General features: G+C 32.1%; 1 protein-coding gene and 1 pseudogene across 2 annotated transcripts; both read right to left on the reverse strand.

Moving 5' to 3' along the window:
- Positions 1–1,567: 1,567 nt before the first annotated feature.
- On the reverse strand, positions 1,568–3,394 carry LOC146924543 (NDR1/HIN1-like protein 13 pseudogene; annotated as a pseudogene). The gene is made up of 2 exons (XR_015010193.1): positions 3,254–3,394; positions 1,568–2,500 (listed from the first exon to the last, which is right to left on the reverse strand). The product of XR_015010193.1 is annotated as an NDR1/HIN1-like protein 13 pseudogene (transcript).
- Positions 3,395–7,860: 4,466 nt separating this feature from the next.
- Positions 7,861–13,501, reverse strand: LOC146924544 (Leucine-rich repeat protein kinase family protein). The gene is made up of 4 exons (XM_085709534.1): positions 13,036–13,501; positions 11,070–11,992; positions 9,209–10,702; positions 7,861–8,702 (listed from the first exon to the last, which is right to left on the reverse strand). The coding sequence occupies exons 2-4, from the start codon at positions 11,968–11,970 to the stop codon at positions 8,110–8,112; spliced, it is 2,988 nt and encodes a 995-aa protein (XP_085565660.1). The 5' UTR covers positions 11,971–11,992; positions 13,036–13,501; the 3' UTR covers positions 7,861–8,109.
- Positions 13,502–15,089: the final 1,588 nt, after the last annotated feature.

The raw sequence follows: 15,089 nt of genomic DNA on the forward strand, positions 1-15,089 counted from the left end.
TTTCATGTGTACATTTGTTAGTTGAGTTAAAACGTTTTTTTGTTGAAAGATAGTTGAATTAAAACTTGTCAACATGCTCATATTAAACTTATCATTAAAAAATGTAAACTCTCCCTGTGTATTGCGATATTAATAATTAGGGGGAGTGTCTTAATAACGAGTGTCATAAATATATAGGTTAGAAAATTCATTAATAAAAACTTTCTTTTAAAAATACAAGTTTTTATTTTTGTCTTAACAATAATTATATCATTTTTTTAATGCAAACTTACTTATTTTATTTTTATTATTCTATGTGGACACAACATTCAGTGCTTCAATTACTTTTTTATTTTGACAGAATGTGCTTCGATTACTTGACAAATTGAAAACATTTAAATGCCTATTTAGTTTGTTTCTTGTTCATGTCACTCTCTTGTATAATATCAAATCTAGGCATCTAAATGTGAACACAAAAGACAAAAGAATAAAAGACAAAAGAATATGACCATCTTTTTTTCTTTTTGCAAATTACTCTATGTGAACACAACACAAGCGTGACATTGCAAGTAAATTAAGGCACAACATTCATTGTCCTGATTTTATTCCCTTCAATTCATTACTTACCTTGGCTCTACATAAACTTGACTTTACATAATTTCTTACTTTGGTAACCACAACTTGCTTTGACTCAACATCAAGGAATCACTACTTACCTTGAATGTACATAAAGTTATTTCTTCTTCATACAATCGAAGGTTAAAATGTAGAAATAAATGAACCGTGTATTTTGTGTATTTAAGGGGAGCTAGTTAATGGAAAATTCTCAGAAGTATCATTTCCCCTTCAACCAGCATAACACCGTTTTCCACTCCCTCCTCACTTTAGATATTGTTGTCAGAAGAATTTAGGTGATAATCTCATTATATACTAGTTTTTAGGTATGTTTGGCTTAATTTTCTGAGATTTACATTCATCTAAATTTGTTTCTATAGAAAAAAATAACAAAATCAATTGATTTTTTCATTTCAAATTAATTGATTTTTTTAGTGTGTATATATATATAACCTTGAAAAAAAAGTTAGGGAGGGAGCATGAGCTTAACAAATGGTATGCTAGTATTAATTTTCTAATGTATATATAATTAATTGATATTTTCCAAGTAAGCTTTTATGTATATATAATCAATTGATTTTAGATTTAATGGTCAAAGTATTAATTGATCTTTCTATATAATGTGGTGTCACAAAGTCCATTCTATGATTAAAAACAACAAGATCAGACGCTGCTCTGTGATAGGCATCAATATGATTCTATGTGTCTTGCTTCTGTGTGGCACCAACCTCTCTTATGATGACCTTCCACTCTATCTGTTGTTTATTGTATGCCTTGGCATTTATGCATTTCAATTTCGTATAATAATCTATTGATTATATATATTATTAGTAGTGGAAATAAAGTTGTTCTATTGATTAACATTTGTTTTGGTTACTAGGACTCTATTTTCCTTGTAAACCGAAGGATTAATACCGAAAAAAGAAAAATGGTAGTAGATCATATTATGCTGTATGTCCTATAGTGTAAAATCTCATATAATCTCGACATAGAGTAATATTATTCGAAAAACAATGTATTAATCATGTATCTGTAATAATCTCCCCCCAAAAAAGGAAAAAACTATAATAATCTAAAAAAATACCAAATCTCAAAAGAATTTCAGATTTTTAATTACCAAAGATCCACTCTAAAAGTACAACTCTTAGAAACAATCTTAGCATTGACAGTTAATTTATCGACCATCAAATCGCAATCAACTTTAACGGTAATCTTCCATGTCTTAACGGACCCCACTTTTATTTTCACCGGCGCTCTCAATTTAACCATTAACGGCACTTCCTGTTTAGTTTGCGCCTTCACCAACGCTTTTTGATCTTCACTACTCATTTTAATTCCGTTACCTTTTAACATCATCTTGAAAATCGTTACATTATTTGATGGTTGATAAAACGATGGTAAAATGCCATTACATAGCCTCATGTCTTTATAGAAGATTTCGGCAGAGCTATCTTTCTCGTAACTGATTCCAATCTTGTCATTAGGGTTATCGGCTTTTACAGTGACGTCAAACTCCGGTGAGATCCCTGTCGTGGACAACGGTGAGGTTATGTTGATTCCTCTAATGGTGATGTTTTCGATGGTGTAGTTTGGTGCTTTTGGGCGGAAAACAAGGTAGAAAATGCCGGCGGCAATGCCAAGGAGCATGATGAGGATGAAAATTATTCCGATGAACCAGCAAAGGCAGCAGCAATGACGGTTTCGACGGTGTTTCTTGCGTGTGTATTGTTCGTAACGGCGAGCGTTCTCCGGTGGAGGGACTCGGTGGACTATGTCCTTAGGAATCTTGATGACATAAGTTCCCGCTGGTGGAACAGGCATATCTAACGGTGGTTTTGGAGCAACAGCGGCGGATTGTGGAGAAACTGGTGGTGAGTCACGGGGGTGAACACGGTCAGCCATTAAGCTGCAAATTCAAATTCAAATGAAATTGTAAAAGAAATAGTAATGCAAATGAAAAAGTGAGAAGATTGAACTAGTGATGGTGGTAGCGTTTGCTTGATTGTAATATATATTACATGCGTTTTTTAAGGGTGTATATGGAATTTCAATATTTATTTATTTTCGTTTTTTATAGATTTTAAATTTATAAACCTTTGGTCAAAACAAATTATAAATCTATATAAAAAATTAAAAGGGAAACATTGTGAATAGATGCTGCAATGCACGACAGAAACATTATAGGTTGTTTGACTCAACATCAGTACCAAAATTAATTTCAAGAAAAATATATTCGTAGAACATAATATAAAAAAAATTCTAATAAATTTTTTAGGGGAATAAAAATTATCAAATCTCCTCTCAAAAAAAAAATTTATCAAATCAAATTTATCATATACTTACTATGATAATTTGAGGACATGATTGTATTTGCTTGTTTTGTGCATTTATTTACTATTTGAAATTGAAATGAAACCATATCATGACCATTTACTAAGGAATGAGGATGGAATTTAATTGAAGGGAAAATAATGATTACTAGTGTAAATTTTTTTATGCTTATGCATTTTAAGTTAGCACATGACTTGGTATAAATAATTTTCATTCTAAATAATATTTTGAAATTGTTGGAAAAATCATAGAAAATGTCAAAGAAAGATAGAAATGCATCAAATCAAAACGAGAGCATGAAAACTATAAGGATGAATAAAGAACTTACATGAATCAGTGAAAGAAGGACCTAAGAAAAAAATCTTGAGACCACCCTTTACTGCATCACCTATTTGAGGGTATGAGAAGGAGAATAGAGAAGAGTGAACAATCTATATTTATAAGCAAAATTTGAAACATATGGATTGTGGAATGAGCAATGTTGGTTCCGAGAAGGCAACTTATAATATAAATTTAGAAGCATAATATCTACGAAATAATTAAATTAAGGAGAAAAAGTCTTATACAGTTCAATGTGTGATAACTTCCAACCTGGCATAATTAGAAAAAACATAGAAAAAAAATACTGCTAAAGAGAATTGGTCAAAAATATGAAAGTGTTTTGGATCTGATTACTATCTTTTTCCTTAAATACAGTCACATGATGCTGATTGCTGATCCATTTGTCAGCGAGTTGGTTGGAACTTTGCCATGCACGGTTTTGGATTTGGTACCAAAGCCTGTAATTAATTCATTGATTAATGTATATGTATATGGAGGGTTTTTTAATCTTGCACTTATATAGGTATGAAATATTTAACTATTTTTTAGTTGTAACTAATCTTAACTTGCTAGATGAATTCTTAAATTGTCCATACACGAGTAGTGCTAATTCAAACTTTTTTTTAATGAATTTAAACTTTTGATGACTTGATCAATTTAATTCTTAAAAGCAATTTCTAAATAAGAATTTTTTTAAAAGCGAGAGAGGATCGTCTTGACTTAATCCCCCTTTCAAGGATAATAGGACCAACAATATCATCATTTACTAGTACATCGTGATGGTTTGAGTGATGTTTCTAGTGAGTTATTTTTTTAAAAGATTTGAGTATTCCTCCCATCGAACAACATTAATATTATTATTTTTTATTTGAGACTCACGATATAAGCTTCTTGTCTTTCTACTCTTTATTCTTTCTCTGCTTGCAAAAAATGCATGATATATACTAGAGTTTTGACTCCCACACAGAAAATCAAGGGAATCTTGGTTACCATGAATTTTGTAGTTATTTTTCTTTATCGTACAGTTAGTTTGTATCAAACTAAGGTTCGAACATGTTTGTCAGTCTGGGAATGAAGCTTATAATTGTTTAACCAAGTGGGTCGTATTAGTTACACATAGAAATTGAATAAACATACCCCCCCCCCCCCCCCCCCCCCCCCCCCCCGATCTCTCCCTTGCCTTGGATGCTAATAAGTGTAGGAGCCCTTGAATCATCGATTTTTATTTGTCATATTTTTTTAAGCTTCCTTGGATGCTAACATGTCTAGGAGCCCTTGAATCATCGATTTTTATTTGTCATATTTTTTTAAGCTTCCTTGGATGCTAACATGTCTAGGAGCCCTTGAATCATCGATTTTTATTTGTCATATTTTTTTAAGCTTAGTTGCATGTTTTATCCCTTATGTTTATTTTAGTTTTCAAGTTGGTCCTTCATATTTTAAAGTTTTAAGTTGGTCTCTTGCGTTTTAAAAGTGTCAAGTTAGTCCAAAACGTTACTCACATTGAAATAAGTTAGTCTCTTCCATCGCTTAAATTTAAAGATTTGGGTTCACAATATGGATGATAGAACTTAAATTATTTAAAAAATCAGTTTTAAAACATTTTTTTTATTTTTTTTTGTTTTATTAAACTCAAAATCATGTCGTGGAATGAACTAACTTATTCCAACGTGAGTAACGTTTTGGACCAACTTGAAACTTTTAAAACGTAAAGGACCAACTTTTGTGTAGAAAGTCCATAAAAATTCATTGTGACCTACGTGCAGTAATTTGACCATAACTCAAGTTTTATAAATCATTTTTACGTCAGACCACGGCATTAGAAAACTAACATCCATACCTACAACTTTCGTGTTTACACCTAAGACCAATTCTGTACCGATCAATACCAATTTCTATTTCAAAATTCGGGACAAAGATAAGAAAAATCAGGAAAAGCAACTTATATTATTCAAACTTCACATTCATTCAAAATCATCACAATCAACAACAACAACTCAACATAATTCATACCCAATTCATAATATAACATTAACAGCAACAATCATCGACAACCACAAATCAATAACAACATAACATAAATCATCAATTATCACTCTTAACCCTAATTCTCCAATTCTCAAAAACTAAACCTACAACATGTTAAATGAAATTTCCAGAATCATAGACTCAAGATTATTGAATGATAGTCCCACCCTTACCTTAGATTGATTGATTGCAAGGATTCTACAGACTTCTCTTCTCTGATTCTTCTTTTCTCCAGGTTTCTCCTCTTTCTCCCAAAAACATTTTGCACGAAATCTTTATTTTCTTACTCTGACTCTCCTCTTTATATAAACCTTAACCTATTTATTTTCTCTTAATTTCAATTCTGCCCCAAAGCCTCATTATTCTAAATAATTATATTTCTCCACTAAATATATACTTCCACTACATATATTCTTCCACTAAATATATTCTCCCTCTAAATATATTTCTCCACTAAATAATAAAATAGAGACTACTAATAAATATTAACACACAAAAAAAATATCACTTATCAAATATATTAATTAAATTATAACGGAAAGAATCTAAATTCAATCAAATAAATAAATAAATAAAAATGGGCGTTATAGGCTCGTCCTGCTTTATTCAAGATATTTCCTTTCCAAGTAGCTAGTCTTTTTGAAACTTTGTCAACAACGCCATTATATACATCTCGAGAAACTCGACCCTTGACAAGAGGAAAACCAAGGTAATGTCCTAAATCCGCCACAAATTTAATAGTTGAAATATCTTGTATCTCACGCTTTCTAATTGATATAATAAAGTGGGTGCTATCTAAAATTTATGTTAATTAACAATAACAAGTAACCGGATATATTATTCTAACTCGTTAATTGATTAAAGCAAAAATACATGCATGCAAAGATACGTGTTTTATAGTTATGTTTCACACATACAAAGACATGTTTGGAGATTCGTGTTTCGACCCAATACTATATAGTCTTCCTATAACAACAATATTTGTTTGTGATGGAAGAATTATACCATAAGAGTCTTAATCACCCCTTGGGCACTCGTATGTGTATGTGGATAATAAGGATAGAAAACCACCCTTGAACCATCACTTTTTTTTTAGGAGCAAAAAAGGTTTGTCAATATATTTTTGAATAAAAAGAGGAATAGCAAATTTTATTAATGGATATTTAATTTAATTTTAATTTAATGTATTCTTCCAACTCAACTAAAAATATAAATGATTATAATCAGTGAATATATAAAGGAAAATGTTAACGACTGTCTCTAATATTATGTATAAATGTTATTTTCTATCAACAAGAAAAATATAAATGATACTAAGTTAAAAGTCAATTTTTACTTTTTTTTATACTACTGTATCGTGGCCCGTGCGACAACATGCTCGTGGCCCGTGCGACGACATGCGGGTGTTAAAGGTTGAGAAAAATCTTGAAAGGTTGACACTCAAAGTAAGCACACAATAAAACATGAAAAGGGTTCCTAAGCAAAATAAAACAGGAAAATGGGTGTTCCGTTTCATCTTTGATAACAACTGTTATAGGGGAAAGAAGAATGAACATGGAAATGATCTTGCAAGAATGAATTTTGTACTATTAGAGAGTGTAACCGAGACATATAAAATAAAAGACAATTATTTTGTAACATACAATAACAATGCATGCCAACTTCTCTCAAAAAAAAAAAAAAAACAATGCATGCCAATTAATATGTAACGGAATAAAAGTGTTAGGTCTCCTTCAAAAAAAAAGTGTTAGGTCTGACCAACACTTATTCAATACCACTCTTATTAATTCTTCCGACACTTATTCAATACCACTCTTATTAATTCTTGATAAAGTTTATCTACATAATATATAAAGTTTATCTACATAATAATATAATATAACACACATCTATATTCCAATGCAAAGCAATATTCAAATTTTTTTTATTGGTCAGGTAGTCTAGTGGCTAGAATTCATCTTATAAGGTAAAGAATAACTGGGGTGTCCGGGGTTCAAACCCCGACCCTTGCATATAATAATGCATTGTCCTACCAACTGAGCTATGCTCACCGGACAGCAATATTCAAATTTAAATAGAATTTTTAATTAAGAGTATCTCCAATAAGGTTGTCTTACCTATTAGAAACCGCCACGGTGCCACCTATTTAGGTAGCCCCTAACAAAATTGGTGGCTATTAGGGAGGAGTTTATACAATCACTCTCTTTCCTCGTTCTTAAATGATAATCTCAAATTCAAAAGATCGGTTTAGTGTCTACAATAGAAAAGACTTGTTTAGAAGTTTACACTCAAATGATTAATTTTTTTTTTTTTTTTTTGTGTTAACCCTGTGATTTTCAGTTGAAAGGGGCCCTGTTAATCTGGAATTTCGCCATGATTGTCACTGTTGCAAGATTTTTATAGATTTGTTAAGATAAACGCCATGCCTCAATAACATATAAGACCACTAATCTTAACATAAATCGTTTCATATTTACCTAAAAAATTATACATATGATATGTGACACACTTTTAAAATCAACGACTAGTTTCTTAAGAGTTAAGACTAGTATTCTTAAAGTTTTGAGCTAAAGGGATACCCAAGAATACTGTAACTACATGTCTACCAATGTCAATTACTAGGTGAAAGAATACTGTAAATACAACAATATACAATTCCTATCAAAAGAGATGAAAAGAACAAATTTCCTTTAATAAAGAATTTCATTTATTATCCTGAGACTTGTTAAAATGCCTATGAAGAATTGTCATGAAGGTAAAAAAAAATTAATATACTTCAAAAGTAACCAAAACAATTATAAACAATGATGATTCCAGTGGTTGAGGCTGTGATCATCAACTCTCCTTTATTGTTGAAAGATCATCAAAGACTGTTTTCATATCAGGCCTCTCAGATGCTGAAAGGGTGCATCTAAGAGCCACTTTTAGCATGTCGTCAAGAATCCTAAATGAATCTTCTCCATTGTGATTGTCCATAAGGGAATTTTCAAAGCATTGGTTCGAGCGATCATGTTCAGCTAAGAATCTCACCCAATCGGTAAGTTCAGCCATGCCAGGAATCCCTGAAACGACTTCTCCCGATTTTCTTCCTGTTAGGAGCTCTAACAAGACAACTCCGAACGCGTAGACATCACTCTTCAGAGAAGGGCATGGTTTGGTTGATCTAGCGAATTCGGGAGGTCGGTAACCAAGTGCACCGGCATTCAAAATTTGCTCTGAAGTACCAGCAGCAGTAAGTATTCGGTGCAGGCTGTAGTCAGTGAGCAAGACATTTCTGTTGGGAGTTTCTAGTAGAATGTTTGTGGATTTGAGATTACCATGAGGTATGGCTTTCTCGGCGTGTAGATAAAGTAGACATCGAGCCACTTCTACTGCCACCCTGAGCCTTTCATCAAGAGACAAAGGATGAAGATTTCTTTTATCAGCCTCTGCAGAAGAAGAAAAAATGAAATAATCCATGAATTAGTGTTTCACAAAAAATATTCTGCGAGTTCTACATAATTGATTCCTCGGTTGTTAAAAGACCAAATCATCAGCTCCTTTGAACAATATGACTTGTAAAAATACTACTACAAAGACTACATATATATTTTGCATGAAAATCTTGAGTCATGCATAAAAAACATTAAACATCTATTTCAATCAAAATGTCCGAAAAACAAAATCTCTGGCATACTCCAAATAACATAGCAAACTTGGGATTTTTATAAATCATCTAACATCCTAAAAGAGCTTCATGTATTCTAAACTAAAGAAATCAAATTTTATGTGCTTGATCACCCTTCACACCAATGATATCAAAAGTATTAAAACTAAAAGGCTTAAATTTTGAGCTAAAGGAATACCAAAGAAGTTCCAGGGTTCAAACCCTGAAAACTAACATATCCAACAGTTGCCTATTCAAAAAATAAACTTTAGAAGAAACAAGGCTTACCGTGGAGATAAATGTCCAAAGAATGTGCATTCATGTAATTTGATATAATCAATCTCTCATGCTCTTTTGGCCCTAAGTAGCAACCAAGAAAAGAAACCAAATTTGGATGCTTGATTGTCCCAAGTTTCTTAATTTCCCTAGCCAACTCCTTTTTTCCTTTAGTTATTCCTTCTCTTAACCATTTAACAGCCAATACATGACCAGATTCAAGTGTAGCTTTGTAAAGTGTTCCATGACAACTCCTACCAACAACCTCAGCTGGAGCACACGAAAGTTCTTCCGCAGTAAGCATCAAGGATCCATCAAATAGATGCAAGTCTCCAACCAGTTTATCCGGAGAGGATACTTCGAGCGAGCCAGGATTCTCGAACTGATGGCTTGTAGAAGGTGAAGGATTCGAAGCCGATATAATAGACATTGGAGAAGACGTTCCTTCCTCGTTCTTAACTAGTTCCGGATCTTTAGGCTTCTGTACAGTTGGATTAATGTTTCCAGTATCATCACTTTGACAAGGCGGTAATGACTCCAGATTTCTTCTCTTTGATGGAGAAGTACTCTCTTGGATGATGTCACTAGTTGTTGCATCTTGTTTAGAAGTACTTCCTTTTTTCTGATGAATCTTATAATAAATCATGGCAGCCATTATAGCTATCACAAAAACACCGGTAACTATACATGTAATCAAGACACTCCTAGTGAAAGTTTTCTTATGTGACCTCGAACCTAGGTTGGAATTGGAACTATCTTTAGGTGATAAATGAGAATTAGGAAATATCAGCATAGTATTTCCAGGATGAAATGCTGATTCAGGAAACTGCGATAAGTTATCAGGTACAACCCCAGAAAAATTATTAAAGGACACATTGAGTTCTCTTAATTCATCTGGAAGATCATTGGGAATAGTACCTTCTAATTTGTTGTTACATAGATTGAGATATACCAAGTTATGAAGCTCCTTAATTTTTGAAGAAAGAATTCCACTCAAGTTGTTGTTCGAAAGATCAAGATACATCAAACTAAAATTTTCAGCAGAAACCAATGGATTATTTGGAAGTTGAAGTTCCAAAGGAATTGGACCAGAAAACGTATTGTTAGAGAGATTAAGATTAGTCAATTTGGTCGAGGCAAAAAGGGTTGGTAGGAGGAACCCTGAAAGCCGGTTAAGACTAAGATCAATCTCTTTTAGTTCTGGATATGTTCCTAAAACTGGTTGCAGAAAACCTTCCAATGAGTTATTGGATACCTTAAGTGAAGTTAACCGTAAAAGTTGAGAAGTTTCGTTTGGAAGTGTTCCGGACAATGAGTTTGTACTTAACTGAATAACTTCCACATAGTTACCCCAATACTTGATCCTTGACAAATTACCTGACAGCATGTTGTTACTCAAATCTATGATGGCACAATGACTTACTTTGAGAGGTAATGGGCCTGATAATTTGTTTGAAGATAAATTAAGCTTCCTAAGAGTCATTGAGGTAATGCTTCCAATGAAACCTGCAAGGAAAGTTCAAATTGTAACGTATGAGAAAAGTGAGCACAAACTTATAGAATAACTAACTTTTTAACTCATGTCACATGCTTTTATCAAATAATGACGAAAGTAGATTAATACGCGTACACTGTCATTGAATTTTTTACACAGTCAAATATAATAAACGATCATGTATATGACTTTTAAGTTAGATATGATGATAGTAAAATAATTTAATGACTGAATGGTTTATGATTAACTGACAATGTAAAAAAGCTTTACACTGTCGATGAATATGAATTAAATCCTGACTTAATTTGATGAATAAGTAATGTTCAAGAAATACAAAACAAGATTACAATTTGCACAGAAAACATGGCAATAAAGTACCTTCAAGCTTGTTTTGACTAAGATCAAGTTCAGACAACATCATTGAACTTTCCTTCAACAAAGTTTCTGGCAATGAGCCTGTCAATTGATTGCATGCGAGACGAAGAATCCTTAACGATACGACAAACGTGAAGGAAGGTATATTACCAACTAGCTGATTATTACTAGCATCAAAGACCTCTAAATTGTCAAGGTATGGCATACCATCATGAGCAAATAGTTCACCAACCAAGGAATTGTGACTAACATTCAAATGTTGAATTGAGAATAGAAATGAGACATCTCCAAGTCCTAAATCCAATGCACCAGAAAACTTGTTGTTGCTTAAGTCAACATGTAACACACTTCCCATCTGATAAAAGATTTCCATAATATCGCCCGAAAAGCTATTACTGTGAAAATCTAAATACTTCAACTGGTCAAGTTTGTGAAACACATTTGGAACAGTGCCACTAAATTCATTTGAAGAAAGATTCAGATACACTAAACTGTGCAATTCAACGAAGCTAGGAGGTAACGAGCCGTTGAATTTGTTGAGAGACAGATCGAGAAATTTAAGTGATTTCATTGGACTAATATGTAGCATACTTCCTGTGAAGTGATTGTTTACAACTGACAAGTTGTGAAGCATTGGAAGGTTACTAATTGCAAGGAAATTGAACTCTCCAACCAAACTAGCATTGTCCAAAGTGATGGATATAACATTGCCTTCACTACACAATATTCCATACCAGTTCTGAGGACATCCATTAGATTCTAATGACTTAGAATCCCAAGAATTAAGAACTAATCCAAAAGGGTCATTTTGAATACCCTTCTTGAGTTCAAGAAGTGCATCAATGTCTCTATTCCCAAATGTAGTATTCACCAACAAGAACAGCATCAACCAGATAGCCTGCATTCCTTTCCTATCTGCTCCTAATCTAAACACCAGCATTAACAACACAGTCATATATGAGTATATGAGGAAACATACCACAATGGAATTAAGAGCAAGCAAAGGTACAAGTGTAGAACAAATGTTTGAAGTCAAAGTAATAGTTTTGTTAGGAGTCTCACATTGCACGAGATATGGTCTAAATATGTGTTTATAGGTAGTGGACAGTCCTCACCTTACAGGCCGGTTCCGTGGGAACTGTGGCAAGTTCAACCCAAATTCTAAAATGGTACCAAAGCCTATCAAAGACCATTTCACATTCAATGTGGGACACTAAACACATCCCTCTCACGCCCAAGACTGGACATCTGTAGCGTGACCTGAGTGGTCCGATAACAGAAACTTGATGGTAGGTGGCGCAACGGATCTTGGATCTTGGATAGACTCTGATACCATATTAGAATTTGGGTTGGGCCTAACTCAACCTTATAAAACCGGCTTGTGAGGTGAGGAATGTCACCACCTATAAATATTTGTTCAAACCATTTCACTTTCAACGTGGGACTCTTAATAGGTCACTCCTATCGAGTCACTCGCTATCTGACCACCCGAGTCACACTCCAGATGTTCAATTCTGAGTTGAGTTAGGCCCGACCCAAATTCTAAGAAATTTTAGCATTGAATTTGTTTTTTTAACCCCCAAATCTCTTCCTATCATAAGCACTCAAACAATGGTTCACTGCATTGTGAAAAATTACACCCTTGAACTAAACCTAACCACCTTTAGTTTAGTTGTAGGGCTCATAATTCCACAATAATGTGCACTTACATATAAAAGTTAAAAAATGTCATCAATAGATTCAATGCAGCTATATCAATTTTTATTTCCACAATTACATATCTCATACTAAGAAAATTAACAAAAATAAAACAAAAAAGAACTCAAATGTTCACTGTTATCTTAACTAACAATAGCCAAGTTCATTTTTCTTACTACACTCATCACTAACAATAATTATAATGAAAATTAAACAAGGAAACATATACATATAAAACAACAGAAAAATGAAAATAACTACACATTTTTACCTCTTAATTGCCAAGCATTACAAATGAACAATGAAGGATATATACTATACAAGTAAGTTTCTGCTGTAAGGGAAAAAGTTCTGAGTAGAAAAGAAGTTATGAATCTGAAGAAACAAGTGAATGTGTTTAGAGAAGGTACAGCTAGAAGCTAGAAGTAGAGTGACAGAAGTGGAAGGGTACTGGATGAAGACCATAAGTGAGAAGTATGGTAGTAGGTAAGGTGCTATTTTATTTTATCATCAAATCAAATATTATTATTACTACCAAAAAACTATGCACTATAGTAGTATCATTGGATTCATTTTTGAGAGTGACATAAATTGATTTGAGACATAGAAAATTGATTTTAACTGTTTTTGTACTGGAAAATTGATTTTGACTTGTCCAAAAATTTGGTTATTTTCAGACATTATTATACTGTAATTTGGAGTTGAAATTTTGTTTGTTGTCTTTTTTGTCTTGAATTGCTTTGTGAGTGGTGTGTGACCACACATTTAACTAAATCTACAGTGTGGAACTTTGATTGATTGTAGTGAAAAACCTCATTGGGATGCAAGAAAGACCAGGCAAACACATGTCTAAACATCACATTAATTTTTTCTTATTTTTTAAGGTCACACTAACCAATGTTCTAAAAATATTAGTAAGATTTTTTTGGTAGTGAAAATATTAGTAAGATTAAAAAAAAGGTAAAATTTAGATGTATTTTCGTAAATGTTTTTAATTAAATTTACAATTTTTTAGTTAAACAAACTTTGAGAAAAATATGAATTTGAATAAACCATAAATATTTTAATCAAGAATTATACGAAAAGCATCTAAGAAAATATACTTAAGTTTTGTCCATAAAAAAACATTTTATATTGAAAAATACAATTTATAAACTTTTAAAAATTTTAAGGTTATGCTAACGATTGCTCTAAAAATCAAATAAGAAAAAATATATATAAATTTTACATTGAAAAATACAATTTGTAAACTTTTAAAAGTTGGTTACATTATATTATAAGATAATGTTTCATTTTTATCTTTTTAGCTTTTGTTTGAAGGAAACTCATTAGCATTTTTTTACCTCAAATTTATATTTTTTTTAAAGATAAAATTATAATAGAAATTATGGTGTCGCACATTTTTAACTCCAGCCCAAACCCATGGAGTAAACCTCAAGTAAATTGTTATGTGAATGTAATTAAAGATAATGACTTGCCATAACTTTATGATCAATTTACTTTAATAAAATCATAACAATTAATTTTAGTTACCTCAACCGTACCAACATTAAACAAAACAATCTAAAGACAACGGCATATCAATAATTGTTCCGAGATGTAAGGCAAACTATAGTCTATATTGGATTTATTATTACCTCAATGAGTTCGACCTTTGACTTCCGAATATTTTAACCACGTCTTTTCTATCTTTTTGTCTTTTTAACCACCTTTAACCAATGCATTCCGATGCAAAAGCCTGTACTAGAAAGGATCTTTATATGGAAAGTTGTTTACTATTTGAGTTGGATTTTGAAAGGAGTACCTTTTTATATAGAAAATTGTTTATTTGAGTAGGATTTTGAAACCCACCAAAATCAAACTAGACTTTAAAGTTTAGTGAATGCTAATAGAAACTAGATTTTAAAGGCTCACTTGTAATGGAATGGAGAAAGTAATAGATTTCTTGATAGTAAAAGTTAAACTCATAATTTTATGATTGACTCTACTTCTTAGCAATTGAATCAATTTTTATAGGTGGAACGGAATTTGCTCGTGTTTTAGAGTTAGGTTGTGGGTTATAGAAGGATTTTATGTGGTTAGCCTTTTTCTTGAGTTGTAGTAAATGGAACTATTTGTGTCGATCTTTTAGTTCTCATTTTTTTCATATCATTTGAATTTTCGAACTGACGGGATGATAAAAAAATATATATCAATTTATCTTTGATAAATTTCAAAAAAAATAAATTTGTCAAAATACTCATTCGGTTCTCTCTACTTTGATTCTCTTTGTTTTGCATAATCAACTTTTAACTAGAGACTTCAAAAATAAGGAAAGAAGTTAAA

The sequence above is a fragment of the Medicago sativa genome, chromosome 5 (genome assembly GCF_051527215.1).
Source record: "Medicago sativa cultivar Bolivia chromosome 5, Bolivia_mono, whole genome shotgun sequence".
Classification (NCBI taxonomy): domain Eukaryota; kingdom Viridiplantae; phylum Streptophyta; class Magnoliopsida; order Fabales; family Fabaceae; genus Medicago; species Medicago sativa.